The sequence below is a fragment of the Rhinatrema bivittatum genome, chromosome 6 (assembly GCF_901001135.1).
Source record: "Rhinatrema bivittatum chromosome 6, aRhiBiv1.1, whole genome shotgun sequence".
NCBI lineage: Eukaryota > Metazoa > Chordata > Amphibia > Gymnophiona > Rhinatrematidae > Rhinatrema > Rhinatrema bivittatum.
Window position 1 is genome coordinate 297,845,435 of NC_042620.1, and position 22,295 is coordinate 297,867,729.

At 46.0% G+C, this 22,295-nt stretch overlaps 1 protein-coding gene across 5 annotated transcripts in view; it reads right to left on the reverse strand.

Moving 5' to 3' along the window:
• Window positions 1–22,295, reverse strand: part of TNMD (tenomodulin) — a 204,720-nt gene that overhangs the window by 60,671 nt on the left and 121,754 nt on the right. For all 5 annotated transcript variants that reach the window (XM_029607431.1, XM_029607430.1, XM_029607434.1 and 2 more), the window contains one exon: window positions 12,508–12,609. In XM_029607431.1, the coding sequence (XP_029463291.1) occupies window positions 12,508–12,609 (102 nt within the window). The remainder of the gene's footprint in view (window positions 1–12,507; window positions 12,610–22,295) is intronic.

Below are 22,295 nucleotides of genomic sequence, written 5' to 3' on the forward strand. Positions count from 1 at the left end.
AAGAACTGGTTGTTTCGGCAGGTATTTCAGAGATGTCGCGGCTATTATTGAGCCACTGAGCGGCTCAGCCAGTTGGCCGGATAAATTGAGAAGTGCACTGACCTTACCAAAAGAAGGGAAGTCTAACATGCAGGTGAGGGGTGGGAGTCAGGGGAGGCAAGGGGAGAAGCAAGCCTGCAAGGGAGGGCAGTTGGTAAGGTGGGGTGAGGAGGAACCTGCTGGGGAGTGGGGGATGGGAAGAGGATTTGGAAGGGGAACAGAGGAGGACAGGTTAAGTGAAGGGGGAGCAGAGCAGGCTAAGAGGACATAGGAAGTAGAGCAGGAAGAGGGATATTAAACCCCCTGCCTCTAATATAACATTCAAAGTATGCCCATACAGGAGGGGAAGAATTAAAAGAGGGGAAAAAGGAAGAAGAGGAGATTAGGAGAATGAGAGAAAAGGGTGGGATGAGAGTAACTTATGGGGAAAGGTGAGGATGAGAAAGAAATGGTTGTAGTTGGGCTATGGGGCAGGGAATGGAGCAGGACAGACGAGACTGGTGGGGATGAGCTGGCACTGAGGAGAACTAGTAGGACTTTAAGAGCTTCACTAGCTTTGGTTTTGGCCCCTTGAGTCTCTCTCATGTTTGCAACACCCCCTCCTCTCTGGACATTTAAATACAGGCTGGTCAGTCACACTCACGATCCACCCCAGTCCATTTCTTTCTTTTTATTCAGGGGGTTCCGTAATTTGTGTTGAGTTCAGCACCCCCCAATCCTTTTCAAAATTAGTCTCCTAAGTAGTCAGATAAGTTATTTCCCAGCTAAAACTCAGCCAGATTCCAAAAATAAGGCGGTGCTTGGTGGTTCCAGTGGCAGGGCCTAAACTCAGCTGAGTAGCACTGAATATCAGGGCCGCCTGGCTAAGTTTAGCTGAGCAAGTTTGGCCGTGGTGGAGAGCAGGTTTAAAGTTACCTGGGCCTGTTCACCTGCATAATTTTAAACCTAACTATATTCAATATGTAGCTTGCTAAGTGTGTGTGTATATATATATATATATATATATATATATAGGTGTGTGTGTATATATATATATATATATATATATATATATATATACACACCTATATATATATATATATATATATATATATATATATATATATGTAAAACTCACATGCAAACAGGACCAATCCCCCACCCCCCAAAAAAAGTTTTATAAACTTGGGACATAGTCCCCAATCCCTCCCAATGCCTCAAAATTTTAACAGTCACAAACCACAGTGGCCTAAAATAAAAGTCTTCTCCCTGACTCACCCAGAGAGCCCCAAACCCCCAAGGCTGAACCAAAGGGTGGCAAATTCTCACTGCGCTCTCAGCAGCATCCAGTGTTGCTCTGATAGCAATGTCGGCAGTATGCACTACTTGCACTGCTGTCGGAACAACACTGAACAACGATGGGAACACAGTAAGACTCTAGTGCGCCACCATAGGACCTTCCTGCCGGTAGCAATGGCACCCTTCACCCTGTTGCCACCTGGGGTGGACCGCCCCCTCGCCCCTCCCCTTAGAACACCTCTGGAAAGAACCATGGATCCATGGGGCATCTTTTATAGATTCTACTCTAATTAGACCCCTACCATTGGAGGAGACCCTATTACAGCATAACTCCCTCTTCTGATATCATCCATGTGTGTGGAGGCATTTAGATAAAAAATAAGGGACAATGTTGGGACACCCTAAAATGCATTTACATTGAAATCTGGACTAATGTTGGCAATATTGAAAGAACAAGTAAGATTAAAAAAATTGTTAACGTGTCCCAGTTCCTGTGGTTAATGTTTAACATAAGAACCAACAGGGTTGTTTGAGAAGTGTGAGAAATATGCATTCAAATTTTGGGAAACTGGCACCTTATTAGTTTTAATTACTGGGTGTTATTTGATGTCTGCTGTTTTGAAATATTTTATTGATGTTTAGGACATTTTTAAAAATTTATATAGGAGCTTCTAATTATTGAATATTGTTCTATTCATCAGCTGTTTTCAAATGTATATTTTTAGTATGGTTTTACTATTCTGATTGATTTATATTTCTTGATTGTATTGTTTTGAGTAATAGTGATTTTCTGCTTTTCCATTGTTGCACTGCATACAGAATCTGGCTTCTGCTTTCCAATTCAGTTTTTTGTGCGCGTGTTCATGTGTGAGAGAGAGATAGAGGAAGCATGTGTGTGTGTGTTAGCATGTGAGAGAGACACAGAGGAAGCATATGTGTGTGTGTGTGAGAGAGAGCGAGATGGAAGAATCATGTCTGTGTGTGAGGAGTGGGGATGGCCAGGAACTGGAGCCAGGAGTCAGGAAGAGAGGAGTGCATCTGGCATCTCTGCAATCAGTTTTTTTCCCTGAAGAGCTAATTTATCAAGAGGGAGAGACCACAAATCTGCACGCTGAGAAAATAGAGAGACATACAGCTGTTCTTGCTTCATAGCCAAGCAATGACAAGGGACAGAGGAGCCAGTAGCTGATAGACTTCCATTCCAGAGATATCTAGGCCCAGGAGCACATGGATGGATCACTCTCTGAAGAGACTGAGATAAGTAATCAAAACTTTGAACAGGAGTATCTTAGCAGAGGAGGGAGAAGGTTTATTTCTTTGCCTTTTGTCATAAATTCAGTTTCTCATCCTAACTGCGTATTTATTTATTTATTTATTTAACATTTTTATATACCGGGATTCATGCAGAATTTGCATATCATCTCGGTTTACATTGTAACTGAAAATGACAAGCATGAGGAATGCAAGTTACATAGAACAGGGTATTAAACTTGGAAACAGATTACATGGGTAAAATAACTTTGTACATGAGTAAATTAACATGGGTATAATAACTTAGTGCATAATGGAGGATGGAGAAACTGAAAATTATCTTGTAGTAATATTTTATATTTTAAGCTTGGTTTGAGGGTCTTTAGATAGACTATTTGCTAGTGAGTAGGTGTTGATGTATTTTATTGTCATGATAGGAACGCTTGTTCGAATAGCCAGGTTTTTAGTCTCTTTTTGAAGTTGATTGGGCAATGTTCTGTCCGGAGAAAAGAGGGCAGGGAGTTCCAAATTGATGGTCCTGCGGAAGACAATGCGCATTTGCTTAGCGAAGTTTTGAAGTGTGTTGTTCGGAGAGTGTTTTTGTAAGCTGTTCTTGTTGGTCTAGTTGGAAGATGAAATTGAAGTGGAAAGTTGAGTTCAAGAGGAATGCCCTTGTGAAGGGTTTTGTGGATGATTGATAGTGTTTTGAATAAAATTCTGTACTTTATTGGGAGCCAATGTAGGTCCCTCAAAACGGGGGTGATATGATCTCTCCTGTTAGTCTTAGTCAGTATCCTGGCTGCGGCGTTCTGCAGCATTTGAAGGGGTTTAAGGGTGTTAGCTGGGATGCCGATTAGCAACGAATTGCAATAATCGATTTTAGCGAAAATGATTGCTTGGAGTACTGATCGGTAGTCTTGGAAGTGCAGTAGTGGTCTGAGACGTTTAAGGACTTGTAATTTAAAAAAGCCCTCCTTAGCAGTGTTATTGACGAATCTCTTTAGGTTTAGTTGATCGTCCAAGATGACTCCTAGGTTTCTCACTTGGGCAAACAAGGATGGTTGATTTATGTGGTTTGTGTTTGGCCTGGCGTAGTTACCGTCTTGAGAGATAGAGTATTTCCGTTTTATTGGAATTGAGAATTAGATTAAGGCTTGAGAGCAATTTGTTAATGGAAGATAGGTAGGAGTTCCAGAATTCTAGTGTTTTTTGAAGGGATTCTGTAATTGGTATGAAAATTTGAACGTCGTCTGCGTAAATATAGTGTTTAAGATTGAGTTTGGATAGCAGCTGGCATAATGGTAACATGTATATGTTGAACAGAGTAGGAGATAATGAGGAGCCTTGAGGGACTCCCATAGAGGAGTCTATGGAGTGGGATTCATTGTTGTTGATTCTAACTTTGTAAAATCTGTTTTGTAGAAATAACTTAAACCAGTTTAGTGCGGTGTCTTTGATTCCGATGTTGGCTAGACATTCCAAGAGAAGGGAGTGTTTCACCGTGTCGAATGCGGCTGATAGATCGAGGAGTATGAGTAAGCAGGGTTGTTTTTTTTCAAGATTCATGAGTATTGTGTCAGTTAAGGAGATTAAGAGAGTTTCAGTGCTCCGTTCTTTGCGAAAACCAAATTGAGATGATGCTAGAATTTTGTTGTCGTCAAGGTATTCCGTCAGTTGTCTGTTTACTATTTTTCCAGGATTTTAGCGATGAAGGGGAGATTTGCAATAGGACAGAAGTTGGCTGGGTCATCTGGAGAAAGGTTAGGTTTTTTCAGGAGTGGTTTGAGGATTGCGAGTTTCAGCGGGTCTGGAACAGAGCCTTGAATTAGAGAACAATTGATAATGTCTGCGATAGGTTTGGCCACTGTTTTAGGGATGGCTCTAAGTAAATTGGAAGGGATCGCATCATTGGGGTGTGAGGAGGGTTTAAGTTTTTTTTAGGACTGTTTCGATCTCTAAGGAGGAGATAAGATCAAATTTGGTCAGAGTTGTGTTCTGTTGGAAATGTACTGAATAGAGAGGGGTCAAATGTGAGCCCTTGTTGGCATTTAACGGTGTTACAAGGTCTGTGATTTTTTTCTTGAAGTAAGTTGCTAGTTCAGCGGCTTTTTTGGCGGATTGATCGTCCGGGATGGATGGGGGGGAGGATTTAGTGAGCGACGAGACGAGAGAGAAGAGAGCTTTGGGATTGAAGATGAAGTGGTGAATTTTCTGGGAGTAGAAATCCCTTTTAGTTTGTAGAATGGCTGTCCGGTAGCGGTGCATGAGAGAATTGTAAGTGTCCCTGTTAGATTGTGATGGGTTTTTCCGCCATAAAAGTTCTTTACTTCTCAGTTCTTGTTTGAGGGTTTTCAGTTGTGGGGTGTACCAGGGTTTTCTGTTGTTCTGGTTAGGAATAGAGCTTTTTGTGATTAAAGGGCAAGTGAGGTCTGCAATGTTCTTTGTTATCTTGAACCATGAGGATGTGGCTGAATCTGCGTCGGTGAGGTCAAGGTTGTTTAATGCTGATGATAGATGAGTGTTGATGGTGTCAGGGTTGCATATTTTCCTGTATTGAATCGTGGATCTTTGAGTAGGTTTAAGGGGAGGTTGTGAATTCTTCAGGGTAATGGATATCATCTTATGATCTGACCAGGGTACCGGTGAGTAGATCATGGATGAGGCGGGGGTGATGTATTCGTTAATGAAGATTAAGTCCAGGGTGTGACCTGCTTTATGAGTTGGTTCCTTGATGATTTGGTTGAAGCCCATATATTTAAGTGTGGTGAGAAGTGTTGCACAGCTGGAAGATTGTGGTGATTGGTCCACATGGAGGTTAAAATCTCCCATTATTATGGCAGGGGCGTCTGTGTTAATGTGTTTGGCTATGAGATCAATTATTGGGGATGGATCTGATTCTAGGCTTCCTGGAGGGGCATATGTTAGGCATATTTGTAGGTATTTGGACTTGAAGATGGCTACTTCGAGTGAGGTTGAAGAATTAGAGGTCTGAAGGGATAGGCATAATTCTTTTTTGGTTGCTAAAAGCAGTCCGCCACCTCTTTTTTTAGGTCTGGGGATGGAGAATATGTCATAGTCTTGTGTGGGGAGTTGGTTGATTATTGCCGTGTCCTGAGGTTTCAGCCAGGACTCAGTGATGGCGCAGCAGTCCGGTTTAGTTTCTAATAGGTAGTCGTGTAAGAGGTGAGATTTTTTAGAGATGGATTGTGCATTGATTAATGCTTCAGCCTTTCAGTCAAATTCAAGCATAAACGCTTGCTGGCAGGTACTGGTGGACGGTGGACTTTTTTTTAAGAGACTGAAACCAGGCCCACTTTCTGTTTAGTACCAAGTAAAGCATTTGGGGAAGCTCCCCAGGAGAGCGAGACCTTGCACACACTGCGGTGCTCATCTATTTGGTTTGTCATCCAGCCAGCTCTACCACAGATTCAAGTCCCTATTAGGAGCCCACATCCTAGCACTAAAGGGTGTTGGGTTTCCACCTAATGGTTGCCACCTAAGGGACACTGATGCAACTGAGTCTCTCAGTTGCATCAGTGTCCCTTAGGTGTCTCACCACAATCTAGACCTCAGCGATGAAGCTACTGCCTACAGTTCATGGAAGAACATTACAAACCATATCGCTGATGAAATCTGCCCCTGTATCTCTAAAGAAATTTCGCCATCCAACCCCAAGAAGCCTTGGCACACCCAGGAACTTAAGGCACTCAAACTGCAACTACGAGACAAAGAGAAAAATTGGCGTAAGAACCCCTCCCCAGCCCTCCAATTATCCTACAAACACACCCTCCACACCTACCGAACATCCATTTTGAAAACAAAAAGAGACTATTATGCTAGTAAAATCCACAATTATCAATACGATGCTAAAGCCCTCTTCGCTTATGTAACTTCCCTCACAAATTCAAACCACCCCCCCATCACCGATATTGATGCAAGAAACAAATGTAATGAATTAGCCAACTTCTTCCACACCAAAATCACCAACCTTATCTCATCTCTCCCCCCTCCCTCCCCTATCCCTTTCACCAGTCAGAAGAACCCCAACACCACTCTTAATTCTTTCGAACTCACTTCTGCCTCTGAGATTACTAGATTCCTAAAGAAAATGAAACCATCCTCACATCCTGAAGACTCCATACCTACTAAATCCCTCCTGGCTATCCCTGACATCATAGCCAAACCCATATCAGAAATCATTAACTGCTCCCTCACTACTGGTCTAGTCCCCCCTGAACTGAAACAAGCCATACTCAAACCCATACTTAAGAAACCTAACCTAGATCCCGCAGTTCCTTCCAACTTCAGACCAATATCCAATTTATCATTCATAGCGAAACTCATGGAAAGGGTAGTAAATGCTCAGCTTATAGAACACCTGGAAAATCACAGACTGTTATTCCCATCACAGTTTGGCTTCCGAAAGTTCTTTAACACTGAAACCCTCCTAATCTCCCTTTCCGACACCATTCTAAAAAGCCTTGATAAAGGCCAAACATGTATCCTGGCCATGTTAGACATCTCTGCGGCCTTTGATACTGTTAGCCACAATATACTAATCGACCGACTCTCTGACATCGGCATCTCAGGCCCAGCTCTGAGCTGGTTCACTTCCTTTCTGGCGGATCGCCACTTTAAAGTTAAATTCAGCAACTACGAATCAAACCCTGTTAAGCTATCCCATGGGGTCCCTCAAGGCTCCTCCCTTTCCCCAACCCTCTTCAATATTTACCTCCTTCCCTTATGCCAACTCCTTGCAGACCTAGGACTCACACACTATGTCTATGCAGATGACGTCCAGGTCCTCATTCCTGTCACCGACTCTGTGACTAACGCCCTCAAAACCTGGGATACATGCCTCAAGTCAATCAACAGCCTCCTCACTAACCTCAGGCTTGCTCTAAACACCTCAAAAACAGAACTACTTTTTATCTCACCTTCCCGCCATATCCCCACTCTCCCTGTCACCTCCAACCCCTCTCCACTTCATGTCAGGGATCTAGGGGTTACCCTCGACAACCACCTCAATCTCCAAAAACACATTTCTAATATAACAAGGGACTGCTTCTTTAAACTTCACATACTGAAGAAACTAAGACCCCTCCTTCACTTTAGTGACTTCCGAACAGTCCTCCAAGCCACCATATTCACAAAGTTAGATTATTGTAACGCCCTACTCTTGGGTCTACCTTCAACCACAATCAAACCGCTGCAGATGCTACAAAATGCAGCAGCTAGAATCCTCACAAACTCACGCAGATCGGACCACATAACTCCAATACTCAAAGAACTTCATTGGCTTCCAATCCCTGCCAGAATCCAACATAAATGCCTAACAATTATTCATAAAACTCTACACAATAAAGAGATGATTTGGCTAAATGATTCACTCCAATATCACTCCCCCAAGAGACCAACCAGATCCATTTATTTAGGAACTCTGTCAACCCCTTCCCACAAACTTTCACAGCTCGCCTCCACCCGAGAGAGAGCCTTTTCCATAGCAGGACCATCTCTATGGAACTCAATGCCCCCTGACTTACGTCTAGAGCAGAGCACAACAACCTTCAAAAAAAAGTTGAAGACCTGGTTGTTCAAACAGACATTCACCTAATCGTAGCATCCCTGGTCAACATAGCTCTGTATTAAAGTCTGTAATTTACAATGTAACATAATGTAATATACCTTCAGATAATGTTATATAATACTCTACTACTGTACCGTATTATAATGTGGCAGTAATGTAATATAGTTGCTTTCTTTCTTTCTCTCTTAACGTTAACTCTATCCCTCACTAAACTCTGCTTCTCTTTTTCGACATCCCGTTCCTTGGAATTTACCTTGTTAGATGTAACTATTATTTTCCTCCTACTGATGTTAATTGTTACCCCTGTTATAATGTAAACCGATGTGATATCCATTTGAACGTCGGTATATAAAAGTTTTAAAATAAATAAATAATAAATAAAATTTTCTTGATTGTTTTTTTTTTCACACGATGTTGTATTTGGGACAGGGTGCACCCTTTACAAACTGGAGACATCGAGGTGGATCTGTTTCCCCCTCCCTTTTTTTGAGTACTCAGGGGTAAAGACAATTTTTGAAAGCTGTGTACTTCACTGTTTTCCTCCCCCCATCTTCCTCTTTTAGCGTTCCTTATATTTTTTTTAACTATCCATATGAGTTTGTTGGTTGCCCTGGCTCATAGGCCATGCCAGGTGTTATTTTTGCATTTGCTTGATTTAAAATAAGAAAATTATGTTTATATATTTATACTTCACCACTGTACTTTCCCCCATTTAATGTTCTGGTTGGATTTACTTTCTACTTACACAATTCTAGTAAAAGGGTTAATTACTGTGCTATTCTGCTGGGATGATTTTATCTGCTCTGTGGTGTCACAAGTGAGAGGCTGTTCGGGAAGGGCACAGAACCGAGGTGACCGGGATCCTGCCTCATCCCCCACTCAGGCTACGAACCCAAATATTAATCATATTAGTGAATATCATTTCTCATGTGGTGCTCCCCGCCCCAAGCACAGGGGTAATTCATAGTCTGGATCAAGGAGGGGGGGGGGGGGGTAGGTGTATGACAGAAGGGATCAGAAATGGTGAAGTGTGTGTGAGAGAGAGAGGGTATCTCACAGCGGGTGGAGGCAAGAGAGGACATCTGCAACAGCAGGGGAAAGGAAGTGGAAGAGGAGGTCCTCCATCCCCTTTTCCCTCCCCTCATCCTTCCTTTTCTCTCCTCCCCTCCCCTATTCCAGACCCCCCCCCCATCTCTAATCATTCTCATCTTTTATACTCCTGCCCTCTTCTCGTCCCTCCTCGAAGTCTCGCCACGCCAATCCCCCTTTCACCCTTCCCTGCCCCAATCGCTAGTAAAAATCCTATCCTCCCACCAGAAAGAAAATCTTTAAAAAAAAGAACAAAATAAATAAGCCAGACACAGAAGAAAGGTGAGAAAAAGACTATTTTTCATAAAGTAAAATACAAGTTACACAACGTAATATGCAACTTTGTGGAAATTATTTTAGTATGCTACAGAATTGTTGCTGAATTTCAGAAACTTTGTCTCACAATATTTGAATCCTTGCCACAGACTTTACCCCTGAGCTGCTGTAATGTGCAATAAGACACGAGATCACATGCCACAGGTATGCTGTGGGGCACAAGGCCAAAAACAGTCTTGGGCTCCCAAAATACGTTGACATCCTTAAATTCACTGGCTGGCAGATGGTTTTGCATTTGTATAATGTTTTAGGAGTAACCCCCAACCCCTATAACCTTCATTTACAATTAAAAAGTTGGCGTACAGTTTGTTCAGTTGTTTCAGTTGAGGTATCAGTAAGGCGAGAGCCACAAATAGGGCTGGTTTTTTTTACGATTTCCATAATGAATATTCATGCTATGTTTGCATGCATTTAATCCAAGAATCATGTTGATATTTCATATTTTGGCTAGCCTGAAAACCAGACCTGTGTGCAGCCCTTGAGTTCACCATCATTGGTCAAGAGCATACTGTGCTGTAAATCACTGATAAAACTAGGTTGCCATTGGTCAGTGCTTTGTGTTGCAGTTTGGGAAGCTGCAGTCCGGGAGTGAACCCTTGAGCCGAACTACCCCAATGGTAGGGCAGGTCGGGAGGCGGAGCCACAGGCCGAGGTATTCACCCGGGAACCAGGAACTCCCCAGGAGGAGCCCGTAGGGTCCTGGAACCTTGGGACTTAGGAGAACAGTCTGAGTCTCTATAGTAGAAGAAGGCCTGGGCAGAGAATAAGATAAGGTAGTCCAATAGGAATGCGGTAGTCTGCGGGCTAGTTGGGTCGGACGTATACTGGAGCAGACCGTGAGCAGAACCAGAGGCTGTAGCGTGCTGAGGACTGGAGCAAGCTGTGAGCAGGAACGGAGTCTGTAGTGAGCTGAGAACTGGAACAGACTGTGAGCAGGAACGGAGTCTGAGGCGTGCTGTGAGCTGAGGCAAGCGGTGAGCAGGAACGGAGTCTGTAACGTGCTCAGAACTGGAACAGACTGTGAGCAGGAACGGAGTCTGAGGCGTGCTGTGAGCTGAAGCAAGCGGTGAGCAGGAACGGAGTCTGTAGCGTGCTGAGAACTGGAACAGACTGTGAGCAGGAACGGAGTCTGAGGCTTGCTGTGAGCTGAGGCAAGCGGTGAGCAGGAACGGAGTCTGTAACGTGCTCAGAACTGGAACAGACTGTGAGCAGGAACGGAGTCTGAGGCGTGATGTGAGCTGAAGCAAGCGGTGAGCAGGAACGGAGTCTGTAGCGTGCTGAGAACTGGAACAGACTGTGAGCAGGAACGGAGTCTGTAGCGTGCTGTGAGCTGAAGCAAGCTGTGAGCAGGAACGGAGTCTGTAGTGAGCTGAGAACTGGAACAGACTGTGAGCAGGAACGGAGTCTGTAGCGTGCTGTGAGCTGAAGCAAGCTATGAGCAGGAACGAAGTCTGTAGCGTGCTGTGAGTTGAAGCAAGCTGTGAGCAGGAACGGAGTCTGTAGTGAGCTGAGAACTGGAACAGACTGTGAGCAGGAACGGAGTCTGAGGCGTGCTGTGAGCTGAGGCAAGCGGTGAGCAGGAACGGAGTCTGTAACGTGCTCAGAACTGGAACAGACTGTGAGCAGGAACGGAGTCTGAGGCGTGCTGTGAGCTGAAGCAAGCGGTGAGCAGGAACGGAGTCTGTAGCGTGCTGAGAACTGGAACAGACTGTGAGCAGGAACGGAGTCTGTAGTGAGCTGTGAGCTGAAGCAAGCTGTGAGCAGGAACGAAGACGAACCCAGGTCAAAGGCTGGCAGCAGACAGGAGCAGGATCAGGCACGGGCTGTAGTCGGTGGCTGGCGGCGAGCAGAAATGAAGTCAGGAACAGGCTGAAGTCAAAGGCAGGCGGCAGGCAGGAGCGAAGTCAGGAACAGGCTGAAGTCAAGTCAGGAACGTGGAACAAACGAAGCGCAACTCAGAACTACTAACCAGTAGCGAACCTCGTTGCAAGGAAATGAGACGGTAACCGAACGCCGGTTAAATCAGGCTTGGGGCGTGGCGTCGTTAGCCCGGGCGGGGCCAGACTTCCGGCGGCTGTGCGTCCATAGTGCGTGTCCTCACTCGCGCGCGTGGTGGCAGGAAGATGGGCTGGTAATGGCGGACGCCCTAGGAGGCCGGCAGAGCCGCGGGAGCGGCGTTTCCACCACTACAGGTAAGCGCAGTGCAGAGCGGATAGGGGGGAAGCGGTGGAGACCGCAACACTTTGTGAAGAATTAATCATACATAGAAAGATTTCCCTGCTATTTGGTGCTCAAAACGTACTATGTCCTATGTGAGTTGCCATGTATAAAGTGACGATGAATGCCTTCAGCATACATTACAAAATACACAGCATATGACACTTCCAGTATGAGATGGAGCAAACAAGCGAAATGTTAACATAAGTAAACTGGGACTGAATCATGAGTTATATTGATATATATACGACACTTTCCTGAAATGGGGATAGCTCTTAGTGCGGCAGGAGTTCCAGCGCACATTCCATACGGTGGTACACAAAGTTCTCCCAGCCAGCCCACCACTACCTCCCAGATGCTGGCTGAACGAGCAGAGTTTCAAGATTCATGGGCCTGCTGTGGTGATCTTACACATTGCGAGATTGGCACCATCAGCCTGCCAGTTTTGAAACTGTGCATGGTGCTGGCATTTAGGGGACTGCAGCATGTTGAGAGGGAGCAAATTTGAGGGCAGAAGGGTACAGCTGGTTCTCATCAGGGAGGGGAAAGGCATCTCTCCCCCCTGACAGTTTATTGTCATCAGGGGACCTTCCCCCTCCACCCTTTGATACAGTAATATCGTTGACAGTGATTTTGCCTCTTTTTGGGAACATGATCCAAAATGGTTGCCAATCTGTTGTTTTAGCAAGTGTACAAATCTTTGTACGCACCTCAAGCTTTTCCATTTCTGCATCAGCAACCTCAGGGATAACTTTAATCTGATTTTTGATGAAACACTTTTGTAGTCCAGCTAAGAAGATTCCAGTGATTCCCTAAAACAAAGAAGATTTGAAAACATATGATCAGGATAAATAATGGCTCAAGACAATATTACCTGATGACAATATAGCAATGTTTTAATCTCCAGTAGGAATGGATTCTGCACAGAAATGAAACTATTTAATTGAGAAAGTCCCAAAGGGATCAGCGTGATCTGGATGTTTTGTAAATGGTAGGCTAGAGGTGGCAAGGAGAAATTAACTGTTTAAGTACTGCACCAGTCATGGAGATCAGAAGTCCTGGGAAAGACAGGGGGGAAAATGGTGGGTTTTTTTGGCCAAGAGCCACTGATGTAACCTTGTCTATGCAAAATATCCAGAATAGAGTTCTAAGAGACAGATGCATATAAAGGAGATATGAAATACAGATCAGGACCATAGCTGGGAAATATAAACCTGTGCTTTCCAGAAGAGATTCACTATTGGATGACTATGCTCACTGAACATCACTAGTGGAACAAAGTGCTATATTTTCTTTGCTCTACGTACACATTCTCCTAAACTCATTGATTTCCTTCTTTGCACGTCTAGGCAGATGCTGCTAAGTTTCCTGTCTTTTCAGCATACCACATCCTTATCCTATTCCATTGCTCTTTTGATATGTTTTAGAATTCCCTGGCTCTCCATCTTGAAGTATCATATTATTATAACATAATTTATTTCTAGTAAATTTTTGAAAAGTTTAGAATTCTCAACCAAGCATATCACTAGCTCTTTACTATTAACCAGTAGGGTTGTGGATTGCAAAGCTGAGTAGATTCATGGGTGGGGGTTAAAATGCAATCTGATTATTGAGATACATAGATTTTATACATTTAAATTAATTAGAATTTAATAAATCTTTTAGAATTTTTTTTCAGATGTTTTATATCAAAAAAATAGAAAATGAAAATAAAGAATACACAAAACAAAATTTAAGAATGGCAAGAGATAAAAATAAAGGTGGTTTAAAGATTCTGTACGTAATCTGATGTCCTACTTTGATTCATTTATGACTTGTATTCCACATATTTAAAAACTGTTACAAGCTAGCTTCTATATTTATGACTTTTGAAATACTTAAGATACCTGTTACCTCATTATTAATTTACACTTATTTTATAAACAGCCCATAAAGAATCCTCCTGCTGAGCAGAATATGATATAACCATAGCATAAAATACAATCAGCTGTAAACACATTAACATAACAACACATACAAAATGACAAAAAAAATCAACACAAGTTAAAAATTAAAACAAATATGCTTTTTGTTGCGCTTGGAGGTGGACCCTTGTCTTGGAGCAGTGGAGAACGGCTCCCTGGTTGGACCCAGGAAGCACCTTCCACCAGGTGGCGGAGCACAGGAGGAGACAGAGGCTAGCTGGAGCTTCACCAATGGAAGCCCGTGGTCCCCTCGGGTGGAGCCCTTGGGGACCCAGGCTGCTTGGACTTAGGTGGGCCTCGTAGGGTCTCCCTGATAGGAAGTATAAAGGTGTACTTCTTTTAGCATATGAAAGGCAGCATGTGCCTTGGGAGTCCACACACGGGTGTTAGCCCCTTTCTTTGTCATGGCGGTGAGTGGAGTGGCTAGGGTAGAGTAATTAGCAATAAAGCTTCTATAATAGTTCGTAAAGCCAAGGAAGCATTGCAAAGAATGGAGGCCAACTGGCTGGGGCCAGTCTTGGATACCTTGAACTTTTTCTGGATCCATGGAGAATCCTTTGTTGGAGATGATATACCTTAAGAAGGGCAGACGGTTTTGCTCGAAGATGCATTTTTCCAACTTGGCGTAGAGTTGGTTCTCTCTTAGGCATTGGAGTACGGTCTTGACATGATCACATGATCACAATGTGATTCTAGATCTTTCGAAAAGATCAGGATGTCGTCCAGGTATATGACTACAAAGGAATATAGGAAATCTCGAAGGATTTCATTCATGAGACATTGAAAGACAGCAGGAGTGTTACATAGGCCGAGGGGCATCACGATGTACTTGTAGTGACCATCCCTAGTGTTAAATGCTATCTTCCAAATATCTTCTGATTGGATACGTACTAAATTGTACACACCCCTCAGATCCAACTTGGTAAAGATTCAAGCCCCTTGGAGGTGATCAAACAACTCACTGATGAGTGGTAACAGGTATCTGTCTTTTCGGGTGATGGCATTAAGCCCTCTATAATCAATACAGGGACGTAGTCCTTCATATTTTTTCTTGATGAAGAAAAAGCCCGCTCCAGCGGGAGAGTCGGAGGGTTGGATGAACCCTTTTTCTAGGTTCTCTTTAATATACTCGGACATGGCGAGGATTTCTGCCCTTGGGGGGTGACGTGCCTGGCAGAAGTTCTATAGGGCAATTCAGTTTGCGCAGTGGAGGTAGCATGTCTGCCTTCTGCTTCGAGAAGACATCTTCAAACTTGGTGTACTGGGCAGGCAACCCAGTAAGGGTGGTAGTTTTCATCATGGTTATCACTGGGGATACCTGTCATAGACAGGTCTTCTGGCATTTGGGACCCCATTGTACCAACTACAGGGAATGCCAATCGAACTGAGGTCCATGGACCTGGAGCCAGGGCAGCCCCAGGATGACAGGGTGTGTTGAACGTTTCAGCACATAAAAGGACATCTCCTCCTCGTGGAGAGTGCCCTTGATAAGGCGGTCAGCCACTATTCAGTGGGTGATGAGTCCTGGAAGGTGATCTCCTTGGATGGACGCACTACAGAGACTCACCTCCATTGGCAGTAGAGGGATGTTCAGGAGTTTAACGATGTCATCCATGATGAAGCTGCCACTTGCCCCTGAATCAACAAGGGCAGTGGTGGTGAAGGATTGAGACTCAATGCCAAGGGAGACTGGAAGTAGAAGTTGGGGGCCAGTGACAATAGCACCCAAGCTTGGGACCCCCGCCAGGCTCAGGTGTTGCAGTTTCCCGGCCAAACCGGGCAGAACTGCTGAAGATGACTGGAAGCACCACAGTAAAGGCAGAGACCTTCCTTTCTCCGATGGAGATGTTCAGTCAAAGACAGTCGCCCACTGTTAACCTGCATGGGTTCTTCAGTATGCAGTGGTGGTGCCGAGTAAGCCATGCATGGAGGACTTCTGGCATGCATTGGGCGTGGAGTAGGAGATCTCTAGGTCTTTACATCTAGGCGCCATTGCCGGAGTCGGTAGATCTTCCCGGTGAGGGAGATCAGGTCCTCTAGAGACGTGGGAGTCTCACAGACAGTGAGTTCATCTTTGAGAACGCTGGAGAGTCCATCTAGGAAGATGGCTTGCAGCCATTCCTCTTGCCACCTGAGCTCAGTAGCCAGGATCCTGAATTCCACTCGGAGAGGGTTTTCGACCCTTGACGAAAGTGGAGGAGGTTATGGCTGGCTACCGCTTGGCAGCCTAGGTCTCCGAAGGTCTGCTTGAAGGCAGTGACAAACTCAGACAACTTGGAGAGCATGGGGTCAGATAGTTCCCACAACGGAGAAGCCCATGCGAGAGCCTTTACCTCAAGGCAGGAAAGGATGAAGGTCACTTTCATGGCGCTGTGTCCGGCAAGGCTGTGTCCGGCAAGGCTGAAGTCCTTTTGATACTGGAGGGTTGCAGTGCAAATTGCAAGAAGCACTGATTCAGGAAGCCTCGACAGAGGCATGGATCCCCCGTTGAATTGAGGAGGTGCTGGGAGAGCCAATGTTGCTCTGGGTAGCAAGGAAGCCAACAGGCCCACAGGATTGGCCAGAGCTGTATCTCACAGCTGTGAACGGAGCTCTTCAACTGAAGAGGCTAATGATTCCAAGGCTCATCGATGCTCTTGGACTGTTGCGGCCAACCCTGGTAGGGCCTGGGAAGCGTGGGACTCCGCTGAGACCATGGCCTTGGCAACGTGTTGCACTTGGAGGTGGACCCTTGTCCTGGATCAGTGGAGAATGGCTCCCTGGTCAAACACAGGAAGCACCTGCCACCAGGTGGCGGAGCACAGGAGGAGACAGAGGCTAGCTGGAGCTTCACCACTGGAAGCCTGTGGTCCCCCCTGGGTGGAGCCCTTGGGGACCTGGGCCACTTGGATTTAGGTGGGCCTCGCAAGGTCTTCCTGATAGGAAGTATAAAGGTGTGCCCTCCAGGATCAAGGGTGCGCGGTCGATGTCTTGACTGAAGGCCTGAGAAATCAAGGAAGGCTAGTACAGTGTATGTGATGACAAGGCTAGGAGCAGGGCCATAATCAAGGAGGCGTGGTCAAGGATAGGCAAGGTCGAGTTCCAAGGATTAGTCCAAGAGAGGTCAGCTAAATCAGGGGTCAGGTTCCAGAGGTCAGACGTGGTCAAGGAGGCAGGCAAAGGTCAGAATCTGGGCAGCGATCAGCATGGTCAAGGAGGCAGGCAAAGGTCAGTACCAGAGAGTCAGTCCAAGAAATACTACCTGGGGGAACGCAGAAACAGATAGACGCTGGAACACGAGGATGCTGGAAGAAGGCTGGAACATGAGGATGTTGGAAGAAGGGTGGAACAAGGCTGGAAGAAGGCTGGAACAAGACTGGAACAGGCTATGAGACACGGAGGCAAACTCAGTACACACACGGTGTCGACCCGATTGCCAAGGCAAGGAAGTGCAGGCAGCACTTCCTTTAGTAGTACGTTCAATCAGGGCGTGCCGCGGATCTTGGACCCACCCCTGGCCCTATAAGGAACCGGGTGGTCCACGCGCATGCGCCTAGGGGCGGGGCCGACACCACGGAGGACACCGAGCCCCGCTGTGAGGCCTGGTGCGCTGAGGAAGGCCTGGCGACCGCCGCCACGGGATGCTGAGGCCTGGAGGAGCTAGCAGCAGCAGCCGGGAAGGCCGACCCGGGACCTGCAGTGGAATTGGAAATGTGAGCAGGCCAAGCGCAGACGGGGCGTGCAACACTTTTCAGTGCTTACTTATGGTCATACCATAAGTAAGCACTGCCATACCCCACAAATCTATTAGTAGTTCATTCCAGTTGGTTGGACCCACTATAGAAAAAGTTATTTTTCTTGTGGTTAGCAGGATATACTCTCGGCATAGTAATATGTTTAAGACAATAGTCCAAGCCTTTCTTCTGACTATGATTGACTATAGCAACTCGTTATTAATTGGGCTCCCAAAATATAGGATAAAGGCAATCCAGTTACTGCAAAATGTGACTGCATGTCTAATTACACAGGGAAGATCATATGATCATATAATACCAATGCTTATTGACCTCCATTGGTTGCCAGTGGTTCAACATATCAAATTTAAAATACTGGCCCTAGTATTCAAAGTAGTCAAAGATGAAGGTTCTTCCTATGTATCTGTTACACTCTCCTTCTCCAAAGGGGAGGAGCTAGCAATCTGTTATGCTCACCTCCTTCAGAGGGGAGGAGTTAGCAATCTGCTGTCGCTCACTCCGCCAGGAGGGCGGAGTTAGCAAGCTGTTCTGCTGTGCTCCTGAAAGAGAAAGGAGTAGCGATATGACATGACCTGCTCCTCCAGAGGGGAGGAGTTTGTAATTCTGTTAGCGAACTGCTGTTAGATGCTCCTGTAAGGAAAGGAAGTAGCAAGCGGTACAATCTGCTAAGGAGTAGCAATCTGTTATGGATCAACTCTCCAAGGAAGAGGAGTTGGCAATAGGTATATAGTACTTCGCTATTGAGATAGCAATCTATCATGCCCCCTGCTACGGAGTAGCAATTTGTATATGTATATATATATATATATATATATATATATATATATATATATACATATACATATAAGCTGCTGGCAAGTCTCAGTGAAAGAGGAGTAGCTGTCTATATAATACTTCCGTGAGCGGAGTCAATGGTCTGTAGTGGTTGGCTCCCACAAGGTGACAATAGTGAAAGGAATGACCACTTGGAGGAAATGGTGAATCCCTGGGCCAATGGCAGATGACAGCACCCGCAGGAGGAGATCCTGAGAGGAACCACTGGCTAGGCTAGAATATGAGATAAACACAATAGTTCTTTATTAGACTGGAAGCTGGACCACCAGAGGTGGCAGTAGTGAGTCGCTGTGTCCGGCAAGGCTGAAGTCCTTTTGATACTGGAATATAATCTCTGGGTCACTGAGCAGTAGAGAGAGACTAGAAGTAATGAGTAGACAGGGTATACTGGATACAAGATGGTACACTCACAATAGTAGATGTCTGCAATGGTCTCTATGCCACAGAGAGTCTTCAGTACATTCAGGAACAGGAGCCGTAGGCAAGCACTGGTTCCCACAAACAGTCTATAATAAGAACTCACAATTGCTGTATACGAAATGGCTTCTAGAGTATAAGAGAGTCTGTATAGGATTCTAGGAACATGGGCCCTCGTGGAGCGAGTACCGGTTCCTATCTGTAATCTTGCCAATGTAACTCTTGATCTCTGTACCTGTGATAATGTCTTGGACGGAAGGGAGTCTTCAGAGCAATAGGAATGTAGGCCCTTGTGGAGCGAGTACCGATTCCTATGTAATAGAACTCACTGTACTCATGTCCTTGATCGCTTCCAGGAAATGAGGAGTCTTCCGAGTGTTCTGGCAATCTGAAATCAAGAAGAGAGAGTGGAGCCCCCTGGAGTGGGTACTCCCGGTAAGTTTGAAAAGGCCGAGCAGTGGGGATGGGTTTCCCGGCTGACTCGGAACGTTGTTGCAAGTATTGTGGACTGCTGAAGCAAGTCCCGTTAGAGTTCCTTGCTAACTCATTAGAGTTAGCAAACAAAGACCTTTTAAAGTGCAGATGGATGACATCACTACGGGGGGATGCCCCCGAGGTTCGCGCCCTTGCTGTTACAAAGTCTGGAGTGTGCGCGCGCGTCCTTACATCATCAGGAACATGGTGGATCCGTAGCGTTAGGCCAGCCCAGGGGAACCAGCACCAAGAGGCGGAGAGAAGCCGCGGCTGCACTGTCCATCAGAGCTGAAGGGAGTCGCATCCCAGGTAGAGAGGGTGGAACGAGGGGCGAGAAGGGGCACGAACGCAACAGTATCCAAGCTTATGTCTCAGTATCAACTTTCACGACCCTTATGATGTTCCAGTCTGTTCCAGTTGGTTATTCTATCATTTAAAAGTACTCCGTTTGTTGCCACTCACCCACGTGCATTCTCTATTATTGGACCTTCTATGTGGAATGAGTTGCCTAGTCAATTATGGCTAATCCCAGATGTTAAAACTTTTTGTAAATCTTTGAAGGCTCACCTTTCTTCAAGAGGCTTTCCTCAATTAATAAGCACCAATGTTAGCAAACTTGTTTAATTGTCTGTCTAGTTTGTCCTCAGATGTTTATGTAGCGGAGGTCCGAGGCTGGAGAGAAGCTGAAGAGTAGTCAGACATACCGGAGGTCCGGGGCTGGAGAGAAACTGAAGAATGGTCAGGTGTAGTGAAGGTCAAGTCCAAGGAGTCAATCCAACATATAGATGAACAGGAACTAGGAGAACAGGAACCGGGAACCACAGAAAGACAGGAACACAAGATAAGATGAACCAAGGAATAGCAATGAGTACTCGGAGTATGAGGAGACCTGATGCAAAGGCAACGCTATGGAGCAAGGCCTGAGCTTTTATATGCTGAAGAGTCTGACGTCAGCATCCGGATCCATGGCCAGGTTCCCGCCGCAGGCCCTTAAAAGAATCACAGAAGGGGCATGGCGCTGGTGGCGGCATCTCTCTGCGGGCCATGCGAGGAGCCCCCACGAGCAGGGACATCCTGGTTGGCAACAGTGGGCAACATGGCAGGGCAGGAGGCACCGGAGGGAACCCGAGGCTGGAGCTGTCGGCCCACCGCCGCCCGCAAAGAGGAGCCAGCAGCTGTAGTCTGTCTGAAGAGGTGAGAGGGTGCGTCTCGGGGCTGCCGCGGGTGGCACACGTAACAGTACCCCTCCTTTGCGTCCCCCTGCTGGAGGTCAGGGTTTGCCCAGATGGGCATGATGAAAATTCAAGAGGAGAGTCTTATTTAGAATGTTTCGGGTTGGCTCTCATGAATTCTCTTCGGGTCCATATCCCTCCCAAGAGAGGAGGTACTCCCATCGGCGGCCCCTGCAACGAACGTCTAGGACTTCGTGGACCTTATACGTTCTGTCAGTTTCTGCCACCAGAGGAGGTGGCTCAGGAGCTTTCCGGGCAGGCCAAGATAGAATTACAGGCTTTAATCTCTGTGATGGAATCCAAAGTTGGATATATCTGGTACTTAACCAGACTTTCTGGCCAGGAAGGAATTCAGGAGCCGAGCGGCATCGACTGTCAACAGTTCTCTTGGCCCGGGGGGTGGCCTGATGCAGGTGAATATTTATCTGTTCCCATAGTGTCTTAAGGGCATCCGAAGTAGCCTGTGCCATGGGAGACGGCACGGATAGTGGTATGGGTAAAGCTGGTCGAGCTTATTTCCCATAGACGATTGAGAACGGAGTTGTACCAGTAGCTGTAACGATGTGAGAGTTGTGAGAAAACTCTTTCTAGGATAAGAGGTCCGACCATTTATCTTGTTGGTCATTGATGTAAGCGGTTCATCCGTTCGACTTGCCCGTTGGCCTGGTGATGATAGGTGGTCGTGAGACTGATGTTGATACCGAATTTTCGGCAGAGTGAGCATCAGTACCTGGCGACAAATTGAGGACATTGATCTGAGACGATATCCGTGGGTAATCCATGCAGTCTGAAAATATGATGGATGAACAATTGCGCTAGCTCTGGAGTGGATGGCAGGCCCGGTAGAGGTACAAAATGGGCCATTTTAGAAAAACGGTCTATGGTGACCCATATTACGGTGTGGCCCTTAGAGGGTGGCAGATCCACGATGAAATCCGAAATTAGGTGAGTCCACGGTTTTTCTGGTGCTGGAAGTGATTGAAGAAGACCCCAAGGTCACCCGACTGGGGGTTTCTGCTGTGCACAAACATTACAGGAGTCGACATACGCTTTCACGTCGGAGACCAAGGTAGGCCACCAGAAGAACTGTTGGAGCAGTGCCACAGTTTGTGCTTATCCTGGGTGACCGGCAAATTTGGAATTGTGTGCCCAACGGAGAACTCTTTCTCGGAGTCATCGGGGCACTACCATTTTTCCATAAGGAACTGGATGAGTGGCAGACAAAGAGATACAGGCTGGGTTAATGGTGTGGGTTGGTTCTTCCGGAATGTCTTCAGGTTCAAAAGACCGTCTTGTCGGCTGGGCGATAGTGGAGTTCAAAATTGAATCTAGAGAAGAATAAAGCTCATCGGGCTAGACGGGCGTTGAGTCATTGTGCTTGGCTCAAATGCTCCAGATTCTTATGGTCAGTGAACACTGTAAATTTATGTTGTGCGCCCTCTAGCTAAGGACGCCAACTTTATGGCAAGCAGTTCGCAATCCCCGATGCTATAATTTTGTTCTGCTGAAGAGAATTTACGGGAGTAAAAGGAACAGGGAACTACAGCACCTGAGGCAGTGCGTTGACTTAGGACAGCCCCAACCCCAATGGCGGAGGCATCAACTTCAACTATAAAGGGACGAGTCGGATCTGGGTGATGTAAACAAGACCCCCTTCTGAAAGGCTTCTTTCAGACGATGGAAGGCAGCAATGGCTTCAGGCGGCCAGTCTCATGTATTTTGGCCTTTACGGATCAAGGCTGTCAATGCAGGAGCCAGTGTTGAATAGTGAGGGATGAAGTGACGGTAATAGTTGAGAAATCCTAATAAGCGCTGGAGCGCTTTGAGTCCCACTGGCTGCGGC